General features: G+C 41.9%; 7 protein-coding genes across 9 annotated transcripts in view; 1 reads left to right on the top strand and 6 right to left on the bottom strand.

Moving 5' to 3' along the window:
* LOC118408207 (gastrula zinc finger protein XlCGF57.1-like) overlaps positions 1-22,451 on the bottom strand; it is a 64,697-nt gene extending 42,246 nt beyond the window's left edge. Inside the window, exon 1 of the mRNA XM_035808848.1 lies at positions 22,359-22,451. The gene's annotated coding sequence lies outside the window, so the exon portion shown is untranslated. The remainder of the gene's footprint in view (positions 1-22,358) is intronic.
* Positions 1,013-3,806, bottom strand: LOC118408230 (zinc finger protein 525-like). 2 transcript variants are annotated; one of them, XM_035808887.1, is made up of 2 exons: positions 3,702-3,806; positions 1,013-2,242 (listed from the first exon to the last, which is right to left on the bottom strand). In XM_035808887.1, the coding sequence occupies exon 2, from the start codon at positions 2,238-2,240 to the stop codon at positions 1,227-1,229; it is 1,014 nt and encodes a 337-aa protein (XP_035664780.1). In that variant the 5' UTR covers positions 2,241-2,242; positions 3,702-3,806; the 3' UTR covers positions 1,013-1,226. The 2 variants fall into 2 exon arrangements, with proteins under 2 accessions (XP_035664780.1, XP_035664781.1); XM_035808888.1 differs by having other exon boundaries at positions 3,698-3,800.
* On the bottom strand, positions 4,961-7,866 carry LOC118408159 (zinc finger protein 320-like). Its single transcript, XM_035808797.1, has 3 exons — positions 7,446-7,866; positions 5,485-5,630; positions 4,961-4,966 (listed from the first exon to the last, which is right to left on the bottom strand). The coding sequence occupies exons 1-3, from the start codon at positions 7,864-7,866 to the stop codon at positions 4,961-4,963; spliced, it is 573 nt and encodes a 190-aa protein (XP_035664690.1).
* On the bottom strand, positions 10,466-15,171 carry LOC118408236 (zinc finger protein 525-like). Its single transcript, XM_035808895.1, has 2 exons — positions 15,048-15,171; positions 10,466-11,554 (listed from the first exon to the last, which is right to left on the bottom strand). The coding sequence occupies exon 2, from the start codon at positions 11,523-11,525 to the stop codon at positions 10,662-10,664; it is 864 nt and encodes a 287-aa protein (XP_035664788.1). The 5' UTR covers positions 11,526-11,554; positions 15,048-15,171; the 3' UTR covers positions 10,466-10,661.
* Positions 12,992-14,701, top strand: LOC118408194. Its single transcript, XM_035808827.1, has one exon. It carries the CDS (start codon positions 12,992-12,994, stop codon positions 14,699-14,701), a length of 1,710 nt encoding a protein of 569 aa, XP_035664720.1.
* On the bottom strand, positions 16,175-18,334 carry LOC118408221 (gastrula zinc finger protein XlCGF57.1-like). Of its 2 annotated transcripts, none has more exons than XM_035808868.1 (2): positions 18,206-18,334; positions 16,175-17,920 (listed from the first exon to the last, which is right to left on the bottom strand). In XM_035808868.1, the coding sequence occupies exon 2, from the start codon at positions 17,916-17,918 to the stop codon at positions 16,701-16,703; it is 1,218 nt and encodes a 405-aa protein (XP_035664761.1). In that variant the 5' UTR covers positions 17,919-17,920; positions 18,206-18,334; the 3' UTR covers positions 16,175-16,700. The 2 variants fall into 2 exon arrangements, with proteins under 2 accessions (XP_035664761.1, XP_035664762.1); XM_035808869.1 differs by having other exon boundaries at positions 18,210-18,331.
* On the bottom strand, positions 18,817-22,461 carry LOC118408199 (gastrula zinc finger protein XlCGF57.1-like). Its single transcript, XM_035808833.1, has 2 exons — positions 22,355-22,461; positions 18,817-21,612 (listed from the first exon to the last, which is right to left on the bottom strand). Exon 2 carries the CDS (start codon positions 21,608-21,610, stop codon positions 19,727-19,729), a length of 1,884 nt encoding a protein of 627 aa, XP_035664726.1. The 5' UTR covers positions 21,611-21,612; positions 22,355-22,461; the 3' UTR covers positions 18,817-19,726.
* Positions 22,462-25,514: the final 3,053 nt, after the last annotated feature.

The following is a 25,514-nucleotide window of genomic DNA, read 5'->3' as shown; positions in this document are numbered from 1 at the left end:
TTTCCTACCATAGAAGGCGACGTTTTCGGCAACGTTTGCATATATGCATGTATGTATGTTTGTATGTATTCATGTGTGTATGTTTGTGTGTATGAATGAATGTGTGCATGTTTGTGCGTGGACAGCATAACTTTTGAAGGCCTGGATGGACTGTATTAAATATTTGGAATGTGGGTAGGTCTTGATGAGATATAAAAATGATTAACGTTAATTCACCTTTATCCGCGGGGTAACCTATATCCGCTGTGTTACTAAACAGGGTGTCTTGGGATATCAAATCGATGAACGGTAGTTTCAAATTGTGCTATTTTAGAAATATTGCAGTTTGAAATCATCATCTGTGGACTTGATATCCCTAAATATATTTTTTTTAAAAGAACGGATAAAGGGTACCCTACGAATAAAGGTAAACTAGCGTTAGAATGTCCAAACATATCCCAATAAAAAAAGAATTCTTCAGGCACTTTTACCAAGGCCACATATCCTTTTGAGTTGGCCATCTGCGCCTGCGCTGTAATACCGATATTTGCACCGCAGAAATGCAGCCGACCGATGATGGTGTTGTAGATGTAGATGATATAAATCATGTTAATGTAAATTGGCATAATATACTACTATTAGTAATGCTACCACTACTTATAATACATGGAATGAAGATAATCTAACAACGTTGGATATGATATATGAAAAATCAGCATCATGCCAATGACTGCAGCGTTATATTGACATTCACTTCAAGTAGCATCTATTTGTTATTGATTAAATTGACTAAATATCAAAACCGATTGTCTACTGTGTGCTCTTTGGTAGGACATTTTGGCTACAGGTCGTGGCGTCACAGAAAGGACAGTCCTGTGTATGAAAATGTCTGTTAGCTAGTATATAAAAGAAAGAACTTAAATTTAACATGGCAATGATTTAAAATTTGGTGCACATTGATAGATGACGTATATATATAAATGCCGTCCCGGTAAACCCGCAGTCCACTAACCCATAATTTCTTTCTTCATTTTTCCTACATTGTGTTTGGCCATGTCCAGGTATACACTACTTTGATGAAGCAGAAAAGTAGCTCTGATCACAGTTGTGTTTTGAGTCTTCGCTGGTATTGTTTGTGACCGGATAGTTAGACCTGCCAACCGTCCCGTATACACACTTGTAAACTGTGTCCATAAGAAGTGTGTTTGTTCAAGTGTTTGTTTAGATACCTTATCTCTGTAGTCACATTAATTGGTCACATTGGTAGGTTTCTCGCTGGTATGTTTGATCATATGCCGTGATAGGTTTGACCTGTGAGCAGTTCTGTATCCGCACTCCGCACACATGAAGGGTTTTTCGTTGGTGTGTTTAGCCATGTGTGAATCTAAATGCCCTTTCTTTGCAGCAGAATAGTCACACTGGTCGCACTTATAAGGTTTCACACCTGTATGTGTTCTCATGTGCACGGTTAAGGAATACCTGGTAACCGTCCTGTATCCGCACTCTCCACACATGTATGGCTTTTCACCGGTGTGTCTAGTCATGTGTTGGCCTAACGTGGATTTCTCTGCAGCAGAATAGTCACACTGGTCACATTTATAAGGTTTCACACCTGTATGTCTTTTCATGTGTGTGGCTAAGGAAGACTTGAAAGCTGTCCTGAACCCGCACTCCCCACACTTGAAGGGTTTTTCTCCGTTGTGTCTAACCATGTGTTGGTCTAAGTTGCCTTTCTGTGCAGAAGAATAGTCGCACTGGTCACACTTGTAAGGTTTCGCGCCAGTGTGTTTTCTCATGTGTATGGTTAAGAAAGCCATGTCAGTCGTCCTGTACCCACACTCTCCACACAAGAGAGGCTTGTCTCCGGTGTGTTTAGCCATGTGTCTCTTTAAATTTCCTTTCTTTGCAGCAGCATAGTCACACTGGTCACATGTATAGGGTTTCTCACCAGTATGTTTTCTTTTGTGTATTGACAGTTGAGCATTTGAGAGTGCCCTATAGTCACATTCCGTGCACACAAAGCGTTTGTCCGGTTTGTCCACAATACGTTTCACCGTAAGCTTGTCCACTTGCTCTGTATGGCCCTGTGAGGGAGGATGCTCAGATTCTACTCCGGCGGGACCGCACGTTTCTTCGTTTGGAATGACCCCTTCGTTGTTCTGCTCTCTTCCCATGTCTATTTCTATGCTGATGCTTGTTTCGTCTCCTGGGTGTACAGCTTGGGGACCGTCCATAGCAACCTCGCTGTTTCTTTCGTCCATTTCTAAAAACAAAAATGACGAACGGTATAAAACATCCCTGTGTAATTCTTATTCTAGATCTCAGAGAGAGAGAGAGACAGACAGACAGACACAGGCACACACACAAACACACACATACACCCACACTCAGTTTCAAACACAAAAACGTGCACACCCGTCACTCGTTCTCATTGAAATGTCGAAAATGGCATTTTTTTGGTCGAAAAATAAATCGGCTTTATTTTCATTGAAAACTACTTGGCTGTTTGGGAAAATTCCTCTTTTAACCATAGCCAAAAAATGGCAACTTATTATTTTCGGTCCCATTGGTAATGCATTACAGGGCAGGTAACAAACGTTACCGGTAACGTTTGTTACAACAGTAGACTTTACCCTGTTTTCTTCGAAATGACTTACCTTATTGGCTACATCATTTAGGTATAAGTGGATGTCCCTAGGAACATTTAAAAAGTGGGCAGCTTTTTTTACACCAGGTCAAATAGAAAGCTTAGACAGCATCAAACAATGGTAACGTTTGTTACAGTCATTTCTGTACAACATTCTGTTAAGCAAGGTGGGATACAAATGACATTTAACAACCCTTTCTTGTTTCTTTAGAAAGCCAGAAAAACTGTACATCGTCACAAAAACGGCCATGTCTAGTCTTACACGTGAATAATATAACCGTGGCAACCATCGTACTCGTGGTGGTAACGTTTGTTACAGAATCTGGCGACAGGCATAAACCACCTCACACAGCCTCCAAGATCAGTGACAGGAGCGATCTGACGTGATCGGTCAGAGGGCCTGGTCAGCTGGTTTCAGCTACCGAACAATCATTCTGGGAACTGAATTGTTACATTTTTGGCTACTATTTGAATTCTTCGTTTTTTCTCAGGCGACAGCCATTTTTTAGGGTGTGAAATCCCACCCGCGACTATGATAATCTTCTAACCCATCAACCTATACGAATGTTGTTGTGCATCTTTTGTTAACATTACAGGGGTTGTGGAAAAATAAAGGAACCAGTGATGTTGTCTATAATTTGCTCCATATCAAGGCGTTAAGTCAAGCGACAGCATTTCGACATTTAAATGAGAACGAGCCTCGTACACACGCACATGAACGCACACACACGTACAACCACACAAACGCACACACACGTTTCGAAAATAAAAGTAAATGGGCACACCCAAAAACAAATCCTTCAGAATCGATCGTTCAATTGACAGGCTAACTGTGATTAACCCTAACATTAACCCTAACATAGATTAAATTCCTTTAGATAGTTTAATTCAAAGAGTTATCAAACCGTATCATTGTTCATCCTTGCCTAGATATGTAAACAACTAGTAATTGCTGCCCCCCTCTCCTTTCTACAAATCGATCACTGATTTCCTGAAAGAAACCTGTGTTCAATCTAAAGTACAAAGGAAAAAGCAGGCAAGCAGTGGACAGGCAGTAAAGACATGTCTTACCTACCGGTTTATGGTACTGATTAACTGCTATCGTGTGGAATCGTCTTAAAAACGGCCTGACTGGAAACAAAGGAAATTTGCCAGTGATTATCCGTAAATCAAAATGGCGGCCTGGCAGAGGTCGAAGGTCAAAGTTGATTCACCTGATTACCCCGTACAGTTGAACATATTCCTTAACCCATAATAATGACGTAATTGTATTACTTTACTCTGCTAGAATAATGCTGCTGTTCTTGGGTTGTATACTTTGTTTTATTACCTATCATAACGTTAGAAGGTGACATTTTCGGTGGTGTTTGTATGTATATATGTGCGTATGTTTGTATGTATGAATACGTGCATATGCATGTTTGTGCGTGGACAGCATAACTTTAGACGGCTTGGATGGACTGTATTGAATAGTTGCTTTGTGGGTTGATCTTGATGATAAATTTAAATGATAATATAAGATTAAACATGAAAGATGTTATTATGAAAACTTCCAAACGATAACAAAACAACAACGGAGCATCTGCCAAAGTCATCTCGGACTACTAGAAAGACTAGAAATATACACAAATTAGCAAAGACTTTGTAGGTCTTAGAATGCCCAGTGAAGTTTTGGTAATATATATTTTTTGGGTTCGTTTATGCCTAAAATAAGTGCAGGTAAAGTACAAATACACAGATAGCATCTGTCAAAGTCATCTTGTAGCTATAAAAATTAAGAATGGATACAAAATGACAAAAGTTCGGCGGCCCTAGAAGTCTCAGTAGAACATACCACTTAATGTTTTGCGTTCATGCTCTTATAAACTACAGTATTAAATACACGTATAAATAACGGCAAAGAATAAAACAAACTTACAGAGATGTAAGAATGCTGTATTTGATTGCATCATAACCACTAAAGCATGGTGTTGCATACTGGTACATCTTGGTTTAACTGGTTTTCGCTTCCTAAGGCATCTGTGATGTAGTTATATAAGTACAGATGTAATACGTAAAGCATAATGACTATATTGCTACTAGTAATATTACTACTCATATAACTACTACTAATAATGAAATGAATATAATCTAACGTTTCAAGTGATATAAGAAAAAGTCTATGACTACGTAGCATTTTAAGCTAGTAATATCAGCATGAATCAGTTACTAGTATTATAGAAAAATTACACCCTTAGTATGAAATACATGCATTTAGATACGTTCGACGAAAAATGTCTATGTTCAAACAGTAACCAGTCTATATCAAATAAATAATAGATATGTTCAAATGGCTTAGGGCTGAAACAGAAAGGGAACGGCTTAACTTACATTTCTGAGCATAACCAAGATTTGAAATTTGGTGAACGTTGACAGACGGCTTTGTGTAGTATTAGTTACTATTTCAGGTAGGTTCCAACCCATCCCGGTGAACCCGCACTCCCCACACAAGTAAGGTTCAACCACGTGTAGGTCTAAATTACTGGTCAATGCAAATATTGTGACAAAGCGAGAAACTGTTACTCCTTGTCGATGTCCACAACTAGTCGCAATGTCTACTGATGCCCCCTCCCCCTTTCTTTTCCAAGAAGCAGATATGGCCGCACTGATCACTTTTTTTGTTTTGAATCTTTACCTGTACTTTTTGCATGTGTCTGGATAGGTCAACTATGTCAACCGTCCTGTATTCGCAACCGTCAACTATATCCCTAAGAAGTGTGTTTGATCAAGTGCTTCTCTAAGTAATCTTTCCTTGTAGCAGAATAGTCGCATTGGTCACATTTATAGGGTTTCTCGCCTGTGTGTGTTCTCATATGTACGGTTAAGTAAGACAAGTCAGCAGCCCTATATCCGCACTTTCCACACATGAAGGGCTTTTCGTCGGTGTGTTTAGCCATGTGTCGATCCAAATGAAATTTCCGTGCAGCAGAATAGTCGCAATAGTCACATGTATAGGGTTTCACACCTGTATGTTTAACCATATGTGATTTTAACGCAGACCTGTCAGCCGACCTATATCCACACTCTCCACACATGTAGCGTTTTTCTCCGGTGTGTTTAGCCATATGTCGGTCTAAGTTTCCTCTCTGAGCAGTGGAATAGTCACATTGGTCACATTTATAAGGTTTCACGCCTGTATGCGTTCTCATATGTACGGTTAAGGAAGACCTGTCAGCCGTCCTGTACCCGCACTCTCCACAAATCAATTTTTTTTTCGCCGGTGTGTTTAGCCATGTGTCTATCCAACTGAGATTTATGTGTAGCGGAATAGTCGCACTGGTCACACTTGTAAGGTTTCTCGCCTGTATGTGTTCTCATATGTGCGGTTAGGTGAGACTTGTGAGCAGTTCTGTGCAAAACTACGAAAACCTCTCCCTCCTTTTTCAGCACTGGAACCCAGAGCTGAAGATGGCGTCAGCACTGGATTTCCAGTGCTGAATGTTCGTCAGCACTGGAAATCCAGTGCTGACGCGCCCTCAGCACTCGAAACGCCGGCTTCAGCACTGGAAACCGAGTGCTGACGAACGTTCAGCACTGGATTTCCCGTGCTGACGAACATTCAGCACTGGAAAACGAGTGCTGACGAATATTCAGCACTGGAAACAGAGTGCTGAGAGATCGGGAGACTCTGAGATATACAGTAATTTGGAATTACGATACGTCCTATGCTCTACTACTAAAACTTAAGACATTGCTGGATTATAAACGTCACCTATGGAAGACCTCATCCTTTTGGAAGTTCAGCGGCGCCTCTTCAACGACAACAACAACAACAACAACGAGGAGGCAGGCTGAAGTCTGCCTCACAGCACCCCGGCCCTTTTCAGGACCACCCAAATCTTTCCCAAAAGGGCTATATCTATCACAATCACACAATCAAGTTGCTTATTGTTATAATGATAGCTATCCCTTAAACACCTCTTTATACACATATACATATATCTACCTTTCAATTACACATGGACAACGAATAAAATACACAACTTTACCCGAAGTTTTCTTTGCACGAAGTAACTTTAATCAAATTTGCGTCCTTTGACTAGTACCGCTATCAGTACTTTATAAAAAAAATGTGCAATAAAGGTCTTCATTCATTTTATAAATGATATATATCCCTTATCCCTTATACAGTATACATATATTCAATTACATAACGAATGGATAGCACAACTACAATTTTCTTTGCACGAAATAACTTATCTTTCCTTCGAATTTACATCTTGTACCCCTCTCAGCACTGGGAGATTCCAGTGCTGGAAGGACGTCAGCACTGGTTCGCACATCGTTCCAGTCCTTAAAAGACGTCAGCACTCGTTTTCCAGTGCTGAAGATTTCATAGCACTGGTTTTCCAGTGCTGAAGTGTCCTCGAGCACTGGTAAATCCAGTGCGGAAGGCGAGGTTTTTGTATATCAGCACTCGGTTCCAGTGCTGACGGAGATTTCAGCACTGTGTAAACAGTGCTGAATGACCTTTGACCTGACCCGGCCCCGAAACAACAACAAATCCCCGGATTTCAGCACTGGTAACCGAGTGCTGGCGGCAGTTCAGCACTGGAAAACGAGTGCTGACAGAAGTTCAGCACTGGAAAACGAGTGCTGAAAGAAATTCAGCACTGGAAAACCAGTGCTGAGGGAGTTTCAGCACTCGAACAAGGCCGATCAGCACTGGAAAACGAGTGCTGAAAGAATTTCAGCACTGGAAAACCAGTGCTGAGGCCGTTCAGACAATTGATTCAGCACTGGAACACCAGTGCGGAAGGCGAGGTTTTCGTAGACTTGCCAGTTCTGTATCCGCACTCCACACACATGAAGCGTTTTTCGCTGGTGTGCTTTTCCATGTGTGACTCTAAATGGTCTTTCTTTGCAGCAGAATAGTCGCAAATGTCGCACTTATAAGGTTTCTCGCCAGTATGTTTTCTTGTGTGTCTCGATAGTTTAACCTTTTTGGCTGGCCTATAGTCACATTCCGTACACTCGAAGCGTCTGTCCACAGTACGTTTCAACGCAAGAAATCCCGCTTGCTCTGTATGGACCTGTCCAGGAGGATGGTCAGATTCTACTCCGCACGGTTCCTCGCGTGAAATGCCCCATTTATTGCTCTGCTGCCTTTCCGTGTCTAATTTCTCGCTTTTACTTGTCTTGTCCCCATGGTGTACAGTTGACCGATCGTCCATAGCGACCTCACTGCATCTTTCGCCCATTTCTGAAAAGAACAATAACTCCTACAAAATCGGAACTTTATGGAGGATAAAAAAACAACAACATTCCCATGCCGTCTACACCCACATTGTTGTCCCGGAACGCTAACGTGTCTACTCTATTCATATGGAATACAACAAGCTGTAGTCCGTATTACACACGTACACACACATGCACAAACACGCACGTGCGCGCACACACATAGATGCATATACACATACCACACGCGCACATACAAATAACGTTACACACACACACACATAGATGCACACACACAACACACACATGTACACACTCGCGCGCGCGCGCGCACAAATGACGTTACTTACATACAATGATACAAATAAACAAATATACACTCTTACAACGTAGATAGGCAGCAAACAAATGTCTTACCTACCCGTTTATGGTCTTGAGTAACTGCTAATGTGTAGACTTGTCTTAAAAACGACCAAACTGGAAACAAAGGGATCTGCCCGTGATCATTCGATGAATCAAAATGGCGGCCTGGAAAGCTGACCTTTCAGCTCTGTGGACGTCGAAGGTTAAAGTTGATTCACCCGATTACCCCTACAATTTAACGACATAAAACTTAACTGCATTACTTTCCTCTGCTAAAATAACGCTGTTCCTGGGTTGTATCATTTGCTTTATTACCTAAAAGGTGACGTTATTGGGTAGTGTTTGTAAGTATGCATGTGCGTAAAACTATGTTTGTGTTTATGAATGCGTGCTTATGCACAAACGTGGACAGCATACCTTCAAGGCCTGGATGGACTGTATTAAATATTTGGAATGTGGGTAGGTCTTGATGAGATAGAAATGATCAATGTTACAATGCCCTACATCGTTATATCGGCATTCACCTAGTTCAAGTAGCATTATTACCTAGAATATCAGCGTCTATTTATTATTGATTAAATTGACTAAATATTAAAACCGATTGTCTACTGTGTGCTCTTTGGTAGCATTTTGGCATTTAGGTCGTGACGTCACAGAAAGGACACTCCTATGTATGACAAATGTCTGTTAGCTAGTATATGAAAGAAAGAATATGTCGATAAAGGTTAGACACACAGGTAGACAAAAAAGAAGCGGACGAAATAACAATTTAATTCAATAACTGCAAATTGATTTTTTTTCAATTTTTTAAAAAAGATCAAAATTACACACATTTACATGTATAGCTTCACGACTACATCTCCGGCTACAGCAAATACATGACTATAAACTTTACAATTCGCTCTCAAAATCCTAGACGTTGTGACATTTACAATTACATGTACAGATTCATGATCATGACTACATCTCCGACTACAACAGATACATAACTACAACACTTTACAATTGGCAACTTACATCACTTTGAAACCACTTATACTAGCTATCTTAAACATACTCTGGTAGTTTATGCTTTACGGCATGGAACGTGGGGTAGACATTGCTAATGGCGGTGCAGAAAAGGTAATATTTGGCCTGTATGATACACCTGTTCAATGTTTTATTGTTTTGAAGGTGGGACAGGTGACCATAAATAATTTCATTGTTGGTAAGACCTGCGGGATGCTGATTTTCTTTTTTCCACCAGTCAGTAAACTCTTTCCAGAAAATTTTGACAGTGAGGCATTCCGCGAAAAGATGTACTATTGTCTGCTTTTCTTCGCAATATGGGCATTGATCCGAGTCTTCAAATTTTATCTTTTTGGCGACGCCTGGTGGGCGAGCCTAATAGTATAGTAAGCGACCGTTTGCAAAGAATTCCAAAAACTCCACAGGAATGTCAGGAATGCCAAAGTCCGTTCCTGCGTAGTTGCATCATGCCGGACTGAACCATTACCTCCACGGGTAAGCTTTCCAGTCGCAGGGCACGTACCGGTAAAGGCGTATACGTGTGCACAGCAGTGTTTTCCGTATTCGCGCATGGTGATTTTTGACTGATCGCCGTGCAAATTGAGAAATGCCTAGAACTTCAGACGTACCAGAATTGTATTAGATAAATAAGTCAACCCCGACCGCGAGTCAATATGGTCATTGATCAGAGTCTTAAATTTGTATCTTTTTTTAAATATGCGTTGGTGATCAAGAACCTGTGTACAATTGTGTACTGAAAGTACTGCATTTTGGTTTCTTGTGAGCATATGTATGGTAGCATATAGACTTTTTTATGTCCTCTTCATCCTGTAAACATCGAATAATTTCATCTTGCTTTGAAGGTGGTTGCAAATTCATATTTTGACAAATAGATGACATGCATGAACAGCACTGGAAGGTATCGGAAGCGAACAGTTCTGTTTGTGTTATCATTTCATACGATATGCATGATCACAATGGAGTGTTATAATGATAATAAATGATATAAATAAAATCTAATGTCAACGTTTCAATATCATAAAAACGTATAAAGTGAAAGACGTATAGTTAAAAAATATATGTATGCTAACTATACATAGATATCGGCACTCCTTAATATGCAGACTTAATACCTTATACGGTTTTACACATCAGATTGAGACTTACGGTATCGATGTTTGCATCTGCAACTAACAAAGTCTATGGTATTAGGTATCTACAGGGGTATATCTACAGGGGAGAAACGGAACATTGTATATCTCACAATGCAGAAGGACCACTATGATTTAGCAGTCTGTTTCACCCTGTGTACGTCTAAATTACATCTTCATGAAACAAAATATTCGCACTGATTAGACCTGTGTTGAAGTATTCACCTGCAATTTTTGCATGTATCCGGATGTTATAGATGCCGAGGGTCCCGTATTAGCAAGTGTCAACTGTATCCCTAAGACGTATGTTTTAACGAGTGTTTCTTTAGATAGTCTTTCCATTTAGTAGAAAAGTGGCATTTATCACATTTATAAGGTTTCACACTTGCATGTCTGCTCATATGGCGGTTTAGGTGAGACCTGTTGCCCGTTCTGTATCCGCACCCACCACACATGTAGGGCTTTTCTACGGAGTGCGTAGCCATGTGTCGGTCTAAATTGTCTTTCTTTGCAGCAGAATAGTCGCACTGGTCACATTTATAAGGTTTCTCACCTGTATGTTTTCTCAAATGTACCGCTATGGAAGATCTGTCAGCCGTCCTGTACCCGCACTCTCTACAACTATAAGGTTTTTCTCCGGTGTGTTTAGCCATATGTCGGTCTAAGTTTCCCTTCCGCGCAGTAGAATAATCGCACTGGTCACACTTATACGGTTTGTCGCCTGTATGCAGTCTCATATGCACTGATAGGTTAGACCTATCGGCAGTCCTGTATTCGCACTCGTCACACATTAATGGCTTTTCTCCGCTGTGCTTAGTAGTGCGATGAAGGTCTAAACTACTTTTCTGCCTAGCACAGTAGTCGCACTGGCCACATTTATAGGGTTTTTCGCCTGTATGTATTCTTGTGTGTATTACTAGACAATATTTTTTGGCTGCTCTATAGTCACATTCCGTACACTCGAATCGTCTGTCCACAGTACGTTTCACCGCAAACCTGTCCGTGTGCTCTGTTCGACGCTGTGCGGGAGGATGGTCGGATTCTACTCCGCACGTTTCCTCGCGTGGGATGTCCCCTTCATTGTTCTGCTGCCTTCCCGAGTATAATTTCTTGATGCTGCCTGTCTCGTCCCCTGCATGTACAGTTGGCAGATCGTCCATAGCAACCTCGCCACTTCTCTTGACCCTTTCTGAAAAGGATAAGTCGTTCAAAATTGGAATTTCATGGAAGATTTAAAAAAAATCATTCTCGTGCTTTCTATACCCGCCTTGTTGTCCTGGAACAGGAACTTATCTACTCTATTCTATTTATATTATATAATACAGAAATGTGCCGTATTACACACGCACACACACATGCATAGATACACGCTTATCCATACACATACAAACACATGTACACTTGCACAAACACGCATAGAATCTATAGATTTGTTGAGAAAGAGATCTTAACAAACATGGAAGAAGAAGCACGAAACACATACTGGAACGAACAGCTTAAAGATATGGACCCCAGAAAACCGCAGAAATTCTGGAAAGCTATCAAAAACCAGCTAGGCAGAAGTTCCAGACCCACCATCCAACCTATAAGACAGAAAGATGGCACAATAGCCACAACTGATCAACAAATAGCACATGCAGTCACAACAGAGTATGCTCCAGGGGGTGTGGAAATCACAGGAGAACTTGCAACCTGGAAACAAAACATCACCCAAGCGGTGGAGATCTCCATAAAACATGAGAAACAAAGACTACAAGATGATCACACATATGAAGAAGACACACATGAAGACACCCTCAACCTAGACCTTACCCTAGAAGAGGTGAAAGTCGCCATCAGAAAAATGGACGCAAGCAGCTCTCCTAGCCCCACAGAAGGAATACTACCAGTTATGATCAAGTATGGGGGAGATGGCCTGACCATAGCCCTACAACACATGCTGAACCTAGTATGGGAAACTGGACAGATCCCTAAGGCAATGAAACAAGACAATAAAATACTCATTAAGAAACCTGGAAAAGACGACTACAACAAAGTAAGAAGCTACAGACCTATAACACTCTCGAGTGTGGTTGGAAAGCTAATGGAAAGAATAGTTGACAACAGACTAACGTGGTGGGCAGAAGCCAACCACATATTATCACCATACCAAGAGGCATACAGAAAACATCGTACAGCTACGCACGGAGTGCTAAGGCTAGTGCAACACATCGAAGAAGCCTGGAAGAATAATGAAACCACGGTTGCGGTGTTTGCCGACTATGAAGGATGTTTCGATCGCATATGGCAAGAAGGACTATTGTACAAACTAATAACAAAAGGGGTCAAGGGTAGGACACTCTGCTACCTAGAGAGTTTCCTGAGAGGTCGAGAAACCAGATTTAAAGTCAACACCATCACAACAGAACCGGAGATCAGTAAAGTAGGCATCCCACAGGGAGCTGTACTTTCTACCACCCTCTGTAATATCTACACAGCGGATGCCTACCATCAAACAGGACTAGACAACTTCCAATATGCTGATGATGGTGCAGCCTGGTGTAGTGGCGCAGACGTAAAAGAGGTATCAAAACAAGTAGAGACAAGTATCGATCACGTAATATCGACTTGGTGCCCTTTGTGGAACATGCGTATCGAAGAAAGCAAAACCAAAGCCATGGTTTTCTCTCCACCTCACATAGACCAGCCAACTGCTGACAGCCTTGAAGTAAACAACAAGAACATCGACATCATCCCAGAAGTCAAACTGGTAGGGATTACACTAGACGAGAAGCTGAACTTCCAAAGTCACATCTGCAACACCCAGACTAAAGCATACAAAGCCTTAAAAGCAATTAGCAAAGTAACCAATGCTAAGAAAAATCCCAACCAGGAGGCTCACCTCCAGCTGTACAGAGCAATGATCAGACCTATTCTCGAATACGGAACAGAATGTACACTCAGAGCAGGACAGAAGCACGACGCTGCGTACGCCCCCATACAGAGAAAAGCTCTCTTGGCTGCAACCGGTTGCAAGATCAGAACGAGTACAGACGCACTGGAAGTGCTGACTGGCATTATGCCTATTGACATACATCTAACATGCCGGCAAGCACAAGCCTACTTGAGAATGGCAACAAAACACACGGGGAACCCCATATATGATAAAATAGCACAAGAAAGATCCGAAGAGAAGATCGGCACAACCCTACATCTTCTCGAAACCAGGTTTAAAGAAATGAAGGGGGAGATAGAGGTCAGCACAGTAGACAAGGAATGCTACTACGACTCCAGGCTACCCCCTTTCTCAGTGGGCAGGATAACAGGATCTTTCCTTCCCACCACAACAAACCCTGCTAACAAGGAGGAAGCCAAAGAGAAAGTAAAGCAAATACTACACGAGATGAAGAAAACACCAACCACGGTAGTTTTCACAGATGGTTCATCCTTAGGAAACCCCGGTCCAACAGGGTGTGCTGCGGTCATCTACGAGCAGTGGGGAGTAACTGAACCTTACACAGTTAGAAAACCAGTAGCTGCAAAGTCCAACAACTACGAAGGAGAGTTGCAGGGGATCTACCTAGCACTGAACACCCTACATAGAAGTCAAAGCAAAAACAGAAGAATCCTCATACTCTGTGATTGTAAAGCGGCCCTTGAGAACGTCAGCTCGTTACAACAGGCAGAAGCTTACAACGATCTAGTGAATGCAGCAAGACAGAGGCTCTTTGAAATCCAACAGAAAGGACACAACATACAAATTGAATGGTGCCCAGGCCACATGGGAGTTGAAGGAAACGAGCTAGCAGACATGCAAGCTAAGCTAGCTGCAGAAGAAGCTAAACACACAGAGAACAACACGACATGGACTAAGCAACAAGCAATGAAGCACATAGAAGAACAAGCAGTAAAAAGATGGCAAAGAAGAAGAGAGAACCAAACAACTAGCAGCCACATGCAGAAAGCCAACACGAGTTTGAAGAAGAAATGCAGCACATGGGGGTCAAGAACGACTCAGATCTCTATAAACCAACTCGTGAGTGGACACACGGAGCTAAACGCCTACAAAAACTGGATTGACCCCACGGAGACACCAAACTGTAGCACATGCGGTACAAGGGAAAATATAGACCATTACATGTATGAATGCCCAAAATATGAGAACACCAGACAACATCTAATGAAAGAAATTGACAACATATATGAAGACAACGGAATCCCTCAACAAGAAAGAACGATGGATGTTGTATCCCTAGCAGGAATGCGAAGCGACCTGACGAACGAAGCAAACAAAAGGATGTATTTGGCGTTCACCAAATACATTGAAGACACGAGAAGGTTCGCCGAGCAGGTCTAGAACACCCCAAACACGCATACGCAAAGCACCAGTGTACAAGCACCAGCGAGGTCAACAAATCTAAGAGCACCCAGCAGAAAAAGCACCAAGAGACCATGTCTAGCGGAGAAGTAGACGTTAAACAAGGACAACAACAACAACAACAACATAGATGCATATATACACACATACACACACACACACACACACACACACACACATACACACACACACATTTAATCATTCATTCATTCGTCCCATAGCCTTCCACACACGCGCGCGCATACAACCAGTAACGTTACATACATACATATAAAAATATACACTCAGGCAACGTGTACAGGCAGTAAAAAAATTCGCTTCCTACCGGTTGGTTTGGTGGTGCTGATTGACTGCTAATGTGTAGAATTGTCTTAAAAACGGCCAGACTGGAAACAAAGGATTCTTGTCCGTGATCAAAATGGCGGCCTGAAACTGACCTTTCAGCGCTGTTGAGGTCGAAGGTCAAAGTTGATCTACCTGATTACCTCATACAGTTTCACCTATTCTTAAACCTATTCATTAATGCTATTCAATTGTTTCATACATTTAAAGAAAATTTATGTGAAGTTATATCTCTGCTTGAAGAGTGATTTGGGTGTTCTAATTAGTGTTCGGTGTTGTCTTATCTATATAGATCGAATAATCGGATTCCATGGGTTCATGGACCAGAGTAATTCTAGTAATGCCTAGGGTGGCCCCAGCTCCGACATATTATTATCATCATTGGTTGGGCCGACTACTCTCTCTTCGCAGCCAGGGGCTGAGCTTACAATAGGCGGGGCTAAATAGCACTCAATACGACAGTAATTGCCCCAATTGCGGCCAAGAGACTGTTGGCTTTCAATCACTCATAACGGGAATGACCCCGACTCTTTTCGATAAATACGGTGGATTCTTTTACCTGCTTGAGGTATGGCTCTCTCCGAACACCGGACCTCCATTTAATGTCCTATCCGAGGGACGACCCTAGCCGAAGCTATGTAATCATTTTCACATCAGTAAAGTGAGAAAAGTTGTGTAATTTGCCTTTCCCAAGGACACAAGAGCGGTGACTGTTTGTTGTAAGGCATTGTATTCGCCATTTCGGGTGGTGGAGTCAAGCCGTTGGCCCCGCTAGGCGTAAAAACTGCTGTGATATATTATGGATATTCATAGAAACTACAAACTGATGCTACTACGATTTATAATACTCGGAATGAAGATAATCTAACAACGTTTGATATGATGTGTGAAACACCAGCACCAAATCAACGACTGCAGTGTATATTGACATTCATATAGTTGAGGTAGAATTATGAACTAGAATATCAGTATCTTCTTACAGCAGTATTATGCCATTTAGTGCTGAATTAATTATTGTATTGAATCTTTATCTTTATCTTTATTGTATTGAATATGTGTTTCCGTAAGATTGGGGCATGCAAAAAAAACTGCAATATGCATTAATGACTAGATTAATAGGTATGTCTAGGTAGCATCTGAACAGAAAATAAACTTGCAAAACTGAAATTTCAAAGCATAACCACAACCATTGAAAATATACATCAACAGCACCAAGTAAATGACTAGTGTTATATTGACATTCACTGAATTGAAGTAGTATTATGACCTAGAATATCAGTATCTTATTACAGCAGTATTATGCCGTTTACTGTTAAATATGTGTTTCCGCAAGATTGGGGCATGCAAAAAACAAGAACTATATGTATTAATGACTAAACTAATAGGTATGTCTAAGTAGTATTTGAACGGAAAAGAAACTTGCAAAACTGACATTTGAGAGCATAACCACGATTTAAAATACACGACAGACGGCCGCGAAGTCTCTAGATGCCGCTGTATGTAAGTTCCACATCCCTGTAAACCCGCACTCCACTCACATGTAGGGTATCTCAGTGGTATGTTTGACCATGTGCAGGCCCTACTTTGCTTGTTCATGGAGCCAACAAACTTGTGTTCAACCGTCACAGTGAACTGTTCAAGAGGCGTGCGTTACCATATGTTTCTTTAAACACCTTTTATCATTTGAAGAATAGTCGCATTGGTCACACTTGTAAGGTTTATCGCCTGTATGTGTTCTCATATGTCGGGATAGGGCAGACTTGCGAGCAGTTCTGTATCCGCACTCCCCACACACGTAGGGTTTTTCTCCGGTGTGCTTCGTCATGTGTATGTCTAAATGGCCTTTCCTTGCAGTAGAATAATCACACTGGCCACACTTGTAAGGTTTCACACCTGAATGTGTTCTCAAGTGTATGGTTAAGTAAGATTTGTCAGCTGTCCTGAACCCGCACTCCCCACACATGTAGGGTTTATTGTGTTTAGCCATGTGTTGATATAAATATACTTTCCGTGCAGCAGAATAGTCGCACTGGTCACATTTATAGTGTTTTTCTCCGGCGTGCTTAGACATGTGTCGGTCTAAATTTCTTTTCCGTGCAGCAGAATAATCACAATGGTCACACTTATAGGGTTTCACGCCTGTATGTGTTCTCATATGTGCGGATAGCTGTGACCTGTGAGCCGTCCTGTATCCGCATTCGCCACATATGTATGGCTTTTCTCCGGTGTGTTTAGCCATGTGTCGGTCTAAATTTCCTTTCAGTGCAGCAGAATAACCACAATGGTCACACTTATAAGGCTTCACACCTGTATGTGTTGTCATATGTCTGGTTAAGGAAGACTTGTCAGCCGTCCTGTATCCACACTCTCCACACATGAAGGGTTTTTCTCCGGTGTGTTTAGCCATGTGTCGGTCTAAATTTCCTTTCTGCGTAGCAGCATAGTCACACTCATCACATTTATAGTTTTTTTCTCCGGTGTGTTTAGCCATGTGTTGGTCTAAATTTCCCTTCTGTGTAGCAGAATAGTCGCATTGGTCACATTTATAGGGTTTCTCACCTGTATGTTTTCTTGCGTGTACCAATAGGTGAGACCTAGAGGCTGCCCTATAGCCACATTCCGTACACACAAAGCGACTGTCCACAGTGCGTTTCACCGCAAGCCTGTCCGTCTGCTCTGCTCGACCCTGTGCTGGAGGATGGTAGACAGATTCTGCTCCGCCGCTTGTTTCCTCGCATGGAATGTCCCCATCCTTGTTCAGCTGCCTTCCCGATTTCTTGATGCTGCTTGTCTTGTCCCCAGGGTGAACAGTTGACAGATTGTCCATAGCGACCTCATCGCTTCTCTCGCCCATTTCTGAAAAGAGCAATAAATTCGTCAAAATTGGAATTTCATGGAAGATAAAAAAAAAAACATCCTCATGCTATCTATACCCGCCTTGTTGTCTTGGAACGCTAACGTATCTACTGCACTTAACTCTATTCATATGGAATATAACAATTCGAAGTCAGTATCACACACGTACACGCACGCACAGATGCACACACAGACACACACACGCATACAAATAACGTTACATACATAAACATAATCAAATATACACTCATACAAAAGTTTAGTTAAGGTAAACAACCGCCTTACCTACTGGTTTATGGTGCTGATTTACTGCTAACGTGTTGAGTTGTCTTAAAAATGGCCAAACTGGAAACAAAGGATTCTTTCCCGTGATCAGCCGATAAATCAAAATGGCGACCTGGCAAACTGACCTTTCAGCTTTGTGGAGGTCGAAGGTCAAAGTTGATATACCTGATTACCCCGTACAGTCTTTTCTCCATAATAATGACGTAATTGTATTACTTTGCTCTGCTAGAATAATGCTGTTCTTGGGTTGGGTTGTATAAATTGTTTCATTATCTACCAATTAGAAGGTGACGTTTTCGGTGGCGTTTGTTTGTATGTATGCATGTGCGAATGTCTGTGTGTGTGAATACGTGCAACTGCATATGTGTGCGTAGACAGCATAACTTTAGACGGCTTGGATGGATTGTATTAACTAGTTGGTATGTGGGTAGGTCTTGATGAGATATATATGAAAAAAAATCAGACTGCACCCTAGCGACTTGTTAGGGTACTGAAGTGGAACTTCTGTCTCGAGTTCTGGACATGTCATGGTCATAGTGTCTGTTTTTTTCGACACAATATAGAGGTAGAAACCCATACCTGAAATATGCACCACCAAAATCTAAACATATCCCAAGAAAAAACATTTCTACAGGCACTTTCGCCAATGCCACCTATCCGTTTGAGTTGGCCATCTGCGCCTGCGCTGTAATACCGATATTTGTCCCGCAGGTCATTTATCTGGCAATCGATATTTAAACTATGATTTGTACTGTGTATAAACAGCACGTCTAAAACAAACACTTGATTTTACTTTTTTATTTTTGATATTTTGTAGATGTACAACATAGAACATGAATTTTGATAATGTAAAGCATCATAACATACTACTACTAGTAATGCTATCACTACATATAATACATTTGATACAACGTTTGATATGATGTATGAAATATTAGCATAAAGTCAATGGCTGCATCGTTATATTGACATTCACCTAATTAAGGTATTATTATCACCGATAATATTAGTATCTATTCGCCATCACAGCAGTAATATGCCGTTTACTTCTTCTTTTGATTGGGCCGCCTCCCTCATCGTGATTCTACAGTCTTGAATATTGTACATTGAATAGTCTCTAGATGCCGCTAAATTTAAGTTCCGCATCCCTGTGAACCCGCGTTCTAATCATATGAAGGGTTTCTCAGCGGTCTGTTTGACCACGTGCAGGCCCGACTTACTTGTTCATGGAGCCGACAAACTGTTGCTGTTCAACCGTCCAGTGTTTGACCACCTCATCTCACCTCACCTATCCCCTGACCTCTGTATGGGTCGTTGGGGCACCATGACTCCATCCACTATTCTCCTCCACCTGTCTCTGTTCTCCGCCGCTCTTATGGCTTCTGCTTAACTCAACCCGGTCCATTCTCCATGTTGTCTTCCCATCGTTTCTTCCGTCTTCCTTTCTTCCGTCTTTCTGAGACTGTTTGACCATGTGCAGGCCTAACGTACTTGTTCATGGAGCCAACAAACTGTTGTTGTTCAAGAGGCGTGTACGACCATGTGTTTCTTTAAACACCTCTTATCTGTGACAGAATAGTCACACTGGTCACACTTGTAAGGTTTCTTGCCTGTATGTTTTCTCATATGTACGGTTAGGTTAGATCTGCGAGCAGTTCTGTACCCACACTCTCCGCACTGGTAGGGCTTGTCGCCGGTGTGTTGAGCCATGTGTTGGTCTAAATCGCCTTTCTGTGCAGCAGAAAAGTCACACTGGTGACACTTGTAAGGTTTCACACCCCTGTGTCGTCGGATGTGCTTCGTTAAATTTGACTTGTGAGCCGTCTTGTATCCACACTCCCCACACACGAAAGGTTTTTCTCCTGTATGTTTGATCATGTGTCGAGATAGGTTAGGCTTGCGAGCAGTTCTGTATCCACACTCCCCACACATGTAGGGTTTGTCTCCGGTGTGTTTAGCCATGTGTTGGTCTAAATTTCCTTTCTGTGCAGCAGAAAAGTTGCACTGGTCACATTTATAAGGTTTCTCACCTGTATGTTTTCTCCTATGTTTGGATAGGCTAGATTTGAAAGCCGCCCTGTATCCGCAGTCCCCACACATGAAGGGCTTTTCTCCGGTGTGTCTAACCATGTGTTGGTCTAAGTGGCATTTCGTTGTAGCAGAATAGTCACACTGGTCACATTTATAGGGTTTTACACCTGTATGTGTTCTCATGTGTACGGTTAAGGTATATTTGTCAGCCACCCTGTATCCGCACTCTCCACACATGTAGGGTTTTTCTCCGGTGTGTATAGCCATGTGTCGGTCTAAATTTGATTTCTGTGCAGTAGAATAGTCGCATTGGTCACACTTGTAAGGTTTGTCACCTGTATGTGATCTCATGTGTACGGTTAAGTAAGACCTATGAGCCGTACAGTAGCCGCACTCTCCGCACATGTATGGTTTTTCTCCGGTGTGTTTAGCCATATGTACGTCTAACCTGCTTTTCACTGCAGCAGAATAGTCGCACTGGTCACACTTGTAAGGTTTCGCACCTGTATGCGTTCTCATGTGTACGGTTAAGTAAGACATGTGAGCAGTTCTGTATCCGCACTCCACACACATGAAGCGTTTTTCGCCGGTGTGCTTGGTCATGTGTGACTCTAAATGGTCTTTCTTTGCAGCAGAATAGTCGCACATGTCGCACTTATAAGGTTTCTCGCCTGTATGTACTCTCATGTGTGCAGATAGGTTAGATCTGACAGCCGTCCTGTATCCACACTCCCCACACATGTATGGTTTTTCTCCGGTGTGCTTAGCCATATGTTGGTCTAAATTGGATTTTTGTGCAGCAGAATAGTCACACTGGTCACACTTGTAGGGTTTCACACCTGTATGTGTTCTCATATGTACAGATATGCGGGACCTGTCAGCCGTCCTGTACCCACACTCTCCACACATGTAGGGCTTTTCTCCGGTGTGTGTAGTCATGTGTTGGTCTAAAGTATCCTTCGCGGCAGCAGAATAGTCGCACTGGTCACACTTATAGGGTCTCTCACCGGTATGTTTTCTCATGTGCACGGTTAAGGCAGATTTATCGGCCGTCCTGTATCCGCACTCTCCACACTTATAGGGTTTCTCACCAGTATGTCTTCTCGTGTGCCTCAATAGTTCAGTTTTTGTGGCTGCCCGATAATCACATTCCGTACACGCAAAGCGTTTAACCTGAAGCCTGTCTAACTGCTTTGTTTGTTGACCCTGTAGGTTAGGATGGTCAGATTCTTCTCCGATCTTTTCCCCATATGGGATGTTCCCCTTTTCATCCTGCTGTTTTCCCGTGTCTGATTTGTCGCTGTTGTCTGTCTCGTTTCCGGGGTGTGTAGTTAGTAGATCGTCCATTGCAATCTCACTGTTTTTCTGGTCCATTTCTATATGAAGAACAACAAATCATCTAAAATTTAAAGATAGCAAACACTCCCAGTAGTCCCATACTTTTTGTTATCCCACAACAGGGGTAAATATTGAATAGAAGTCTGTTCCGTATCCTAGATCACACATCACACATCACACACACACACACACACACACACACACACACCACACACACACACACACTCGCATACAAACACATACACACACACACACGCACACACACATTCACACACACATACACAATGCATAAAGGATACACATGCATGCACACTAATCTCCAAGCAGATCTTCCGTGGCATAAGACAGTACCATAAGCTGGGGAAGGTGTTGAGCCGACAGAGGAGTAAATTGGCTACGCAATGCCACACCATGCTTATGATACTGTCTTATGCCACGGAAAACCTGCTTGGAGATTACATGCACACAGTCACACACATGCATGCACTCAAACACACATGCTAGTACACACACGCATTTACAAACGTGCAACAATTTTAGGAAGACCCCGCCCCAAACGAAAAACGGTTCAGAATCTAAAGAGCCATCAAGCCCAAGTGCATCAAACCATTGCACTGGTAAACCTTGTCGATGTCTACAAATCATTTACGTCGTAATGCCCCCCTCCCCATACTGACTCGATCTGATAAAAGCTCCTTGACTATACTAGTTCAAGTAAAAAACCCTTGCCCAAAAGAATTAGCAGAAGAAGACTGGATAGGTAGTATAAAATTGTCTTACCTACCTGTTTACTGGGTTGATCAATTACTGATGTGTTGAATTGTCTTGAAAACAGCCTCAAACTGGAGGCAAAACGAATCGTGCGTGATACTCCGAAAATCAAGATGGCGGACAATTAATCTGACCCTTGTGCACCATGAGGGTCGAAGGTCAAAGTTGATATACCTGATTACCCATAATGTTTTAACCTATCACAACGATGTATCTTTATTTCACTGCCAAATCAATGCTTTCAATACTGTCTGTCTGCATGTTTGCTGGTTTTACAGCTCTAATGGTAATCCATGTGAACATATCAGTCTGCTCGATCAAAGAGTGGCATATCCAAGCGGCGCAAGCGGTAACGCAAGGTGTAAAAGGACTCGACTTGCCATAAAGGTAATGTATGCCATAAAGTTAATGTTTGCTATAAAGGTAATGTATGTCATAAAGGTAATGTATGCAATAAAGGTAATGTACGCTATAAAACAGTTACTTAAGCAACTGGATATGATTTTAAATAAAAGAATATACTTTTTTTGCATGAATCTGATACATGTACATGTAAATGTGTATAATTTCTCGATGATTCGATGTTTGCTGGTAGGTAGCACATATAATTCACCTTCCCCACGTCATTTGATAAACCTTTTAAGCGAGAAGCAGTTGGACTAAGGTATACCTTTAAACGTCGATGAAGGGTAGACATCTAGGTTATAAGATACGCCAAAAAGCAGTTACTCAAGCAAATGGATATGATTTTCGAAACGGTCAGAAGTTTCAGACACTATCTGTCCTAAGTGACACTGGAGAGATCTGTTGGAAAGCAGTTATTGTATCCTAGCTATGAATCGATATGCAAAAGTGATTTAGTTGCGTTTATCATAACTATGAATGAATGCTTCCGATAATGTACTTAATGCTTTCTATGGTTTATCTATTGGTTAACAAACAGCCAGGGCTGCTAGCCGCCTTCACCGGCCTCCCTGGGAAGCTTGGCGATTTTTTTTTGTGGGGGGGGGGGGGGGGGTCGATTCGCGATTTTTAACCGGGAATATGCCGGGAATACTTCCCAGAGAGGCCGGTGAAGGAGTCTACAGGGCTGCCCAACTAGCCGTAGCCATGTTCGCACATGTTTACACACGACGGGTTATACCGCCCCTTACGGGGTGACACACCCGTCCGGTTGAATGATGTAAATCACCATGTGGCTGATACGAGACAGCTAGAGGTTCGCCAGGCCTGCATCCGGGTGATTTGAAGTGACCCGATGGTCAAAATGAATGAATCACCAACACACGACAGAAGGATTTGCACCAACGCACACCGCAAAATCGCACGTGTGGGAGTTCTTTAACGTGCATGGGGTGTGGCTCTCCCCATACACGGACCTCCATTTAACGTCCTATCCGAGGGACGGTCATAGCCGAAGCTAGGTACTCATTTTCACCTAAGTAAAGTGAGGAAAGCCGTGTAAAGTGCCTTTCTCAATGGCACAAAATCGGTGGCACGGCAGTCGGATTCGAACCCACAACCTCTCGGTTCCGAGGCGAATAAACTACCACTGTGCTACGCGGTCGCACTCGTAATGCTTTCTCGTTACATTCGATCGCCATAATAGATAACAGGTATTAACAGCACGGAAAGCAAAGTTGGGTTGAAGGAACAATTGACTTTATCTTTCTTTGTGATGCAAATTATCAGAAGGCTTTAATGATAATCTATCAATCAATCAATCGTTCGCATGCATCATTTGTTGATAAACGCACACGGTAAATATAACCTAGCGACATTTTGCTTAGAATGTAACAAAGAAATAAAGTAAAAAGTCAATGACATGGTGTTAAATCAGCATTTGGATACCAATACGCTAGGATTTCAGTCAGAAATGTCAGTATCGATTCTTTATTACAGAAATAACATACAGTTTGATATGTCAATGAAGGTTAGACAACAAGGTGATAAGATACGCAAAAAAGCAGTTACTCAAGCAACTGGATATGATTTTACAAAATAAGTAAGTGTAGCCGCTTATTCGTATGCATACAATACAGAATGTTTCTATCATGTTAATGCATACAGTATGCACAAGGTCTAGCGTATTAGATATGCATACAACGGGCGTTCACTTCGCCATTGGCCTGAACAAAAATGACGTTGTTTATCCCACAACGAGGAGTACATCGACAATTATTTAGAACATAGTGCATACTGATTCTTTTTTAAATTTTTTTAAATCTTTATTGAGAAAAAAGACCTTAACAATTACACATATTGTGACATCTACATGTATAGCTTCATGACTACATCTCTGACTACAGCAGATACGTAGCTATAAAACTTTGCACTTGGCTCTCGAAATCCCGGACATTATTACATTTACAATTAACATCTATTATCATAATACCGCCACGTTTACGATTTCTCTAGCCATACTGATTTGACAAATTGTCAACGCATCATTTTCTCCAGTTACATGTTGCTGCTACATCTTACCCTTGCCACTTCTACTGTGTAACTTTTTTTTGTCTCTTTTATCCTGGAATAGTGGATACTGATATACGGCTATTTAATAGTCATGCAACTATACCAAAGTTCCATCCTGGTGAATCCGCACTCATCACACATGTTGGGTTGGTGTATTCATAAACTACAGCGTGTTTGACCATGTGTATTTATTAGCTATATTTCTATGAAACAGAAATGCCGGACTTATCGCATTTGGGATGAAGGAGAGTTTTTTTTTACACAACCAGTAGTTACTTACATGGCTTACGTTTCGATGTCTCTCTGACACATCGTCAGAGCTTCTAACTGGAGTTCTGCTTCTCACCGCTATATGTAGCCGATGTAGGTGGCGCTTTTGCGGTGAGAAAACAATCCCAAACGTGACTTAGCTTGCATCCTCCCTCGTCCCGGTTCATCACTGGGGTTGACTTTCTTATCCAGATGGCCTCCTTAATCCACCGTGCCCGCCTATTGTCTTCCCTGTCTATGACCTTCGCCCCTCCCAGTCAATTAAGCAATTGTTCCTAGGCCTGGCGATATGGTCTGTAACTGCCGACTTCTTTTCTTCTTTCAGTGGTTTTTTAAAAAAGGAATTTTCCTTCATCCTATATTCTACCAACCTGATGAAACTATTTTCGGAAGTTATCGCATTTGATTTGATAATCTGTATTTG

This window comes from Branchiostoma floridae, unplaced genomic scaffold (genome assembly GCF_000003815.2).
Source record: "Branchiostoma floridae strain S238N-H82 unplaced genomic scaffold, Bfl_VNyyK Sc7u5tJ_1560, whole genome shotgun sequence".
NCBI lineage: Eukaryota > Metazoa > Chordata > Leptocardii > Amphioxiformes > Branchiostomatidae > Branchiostoma > Branchiostoma floridae.
This window is presented reverse-complemented; position numbering and strand designations above follow the sequence as displayed.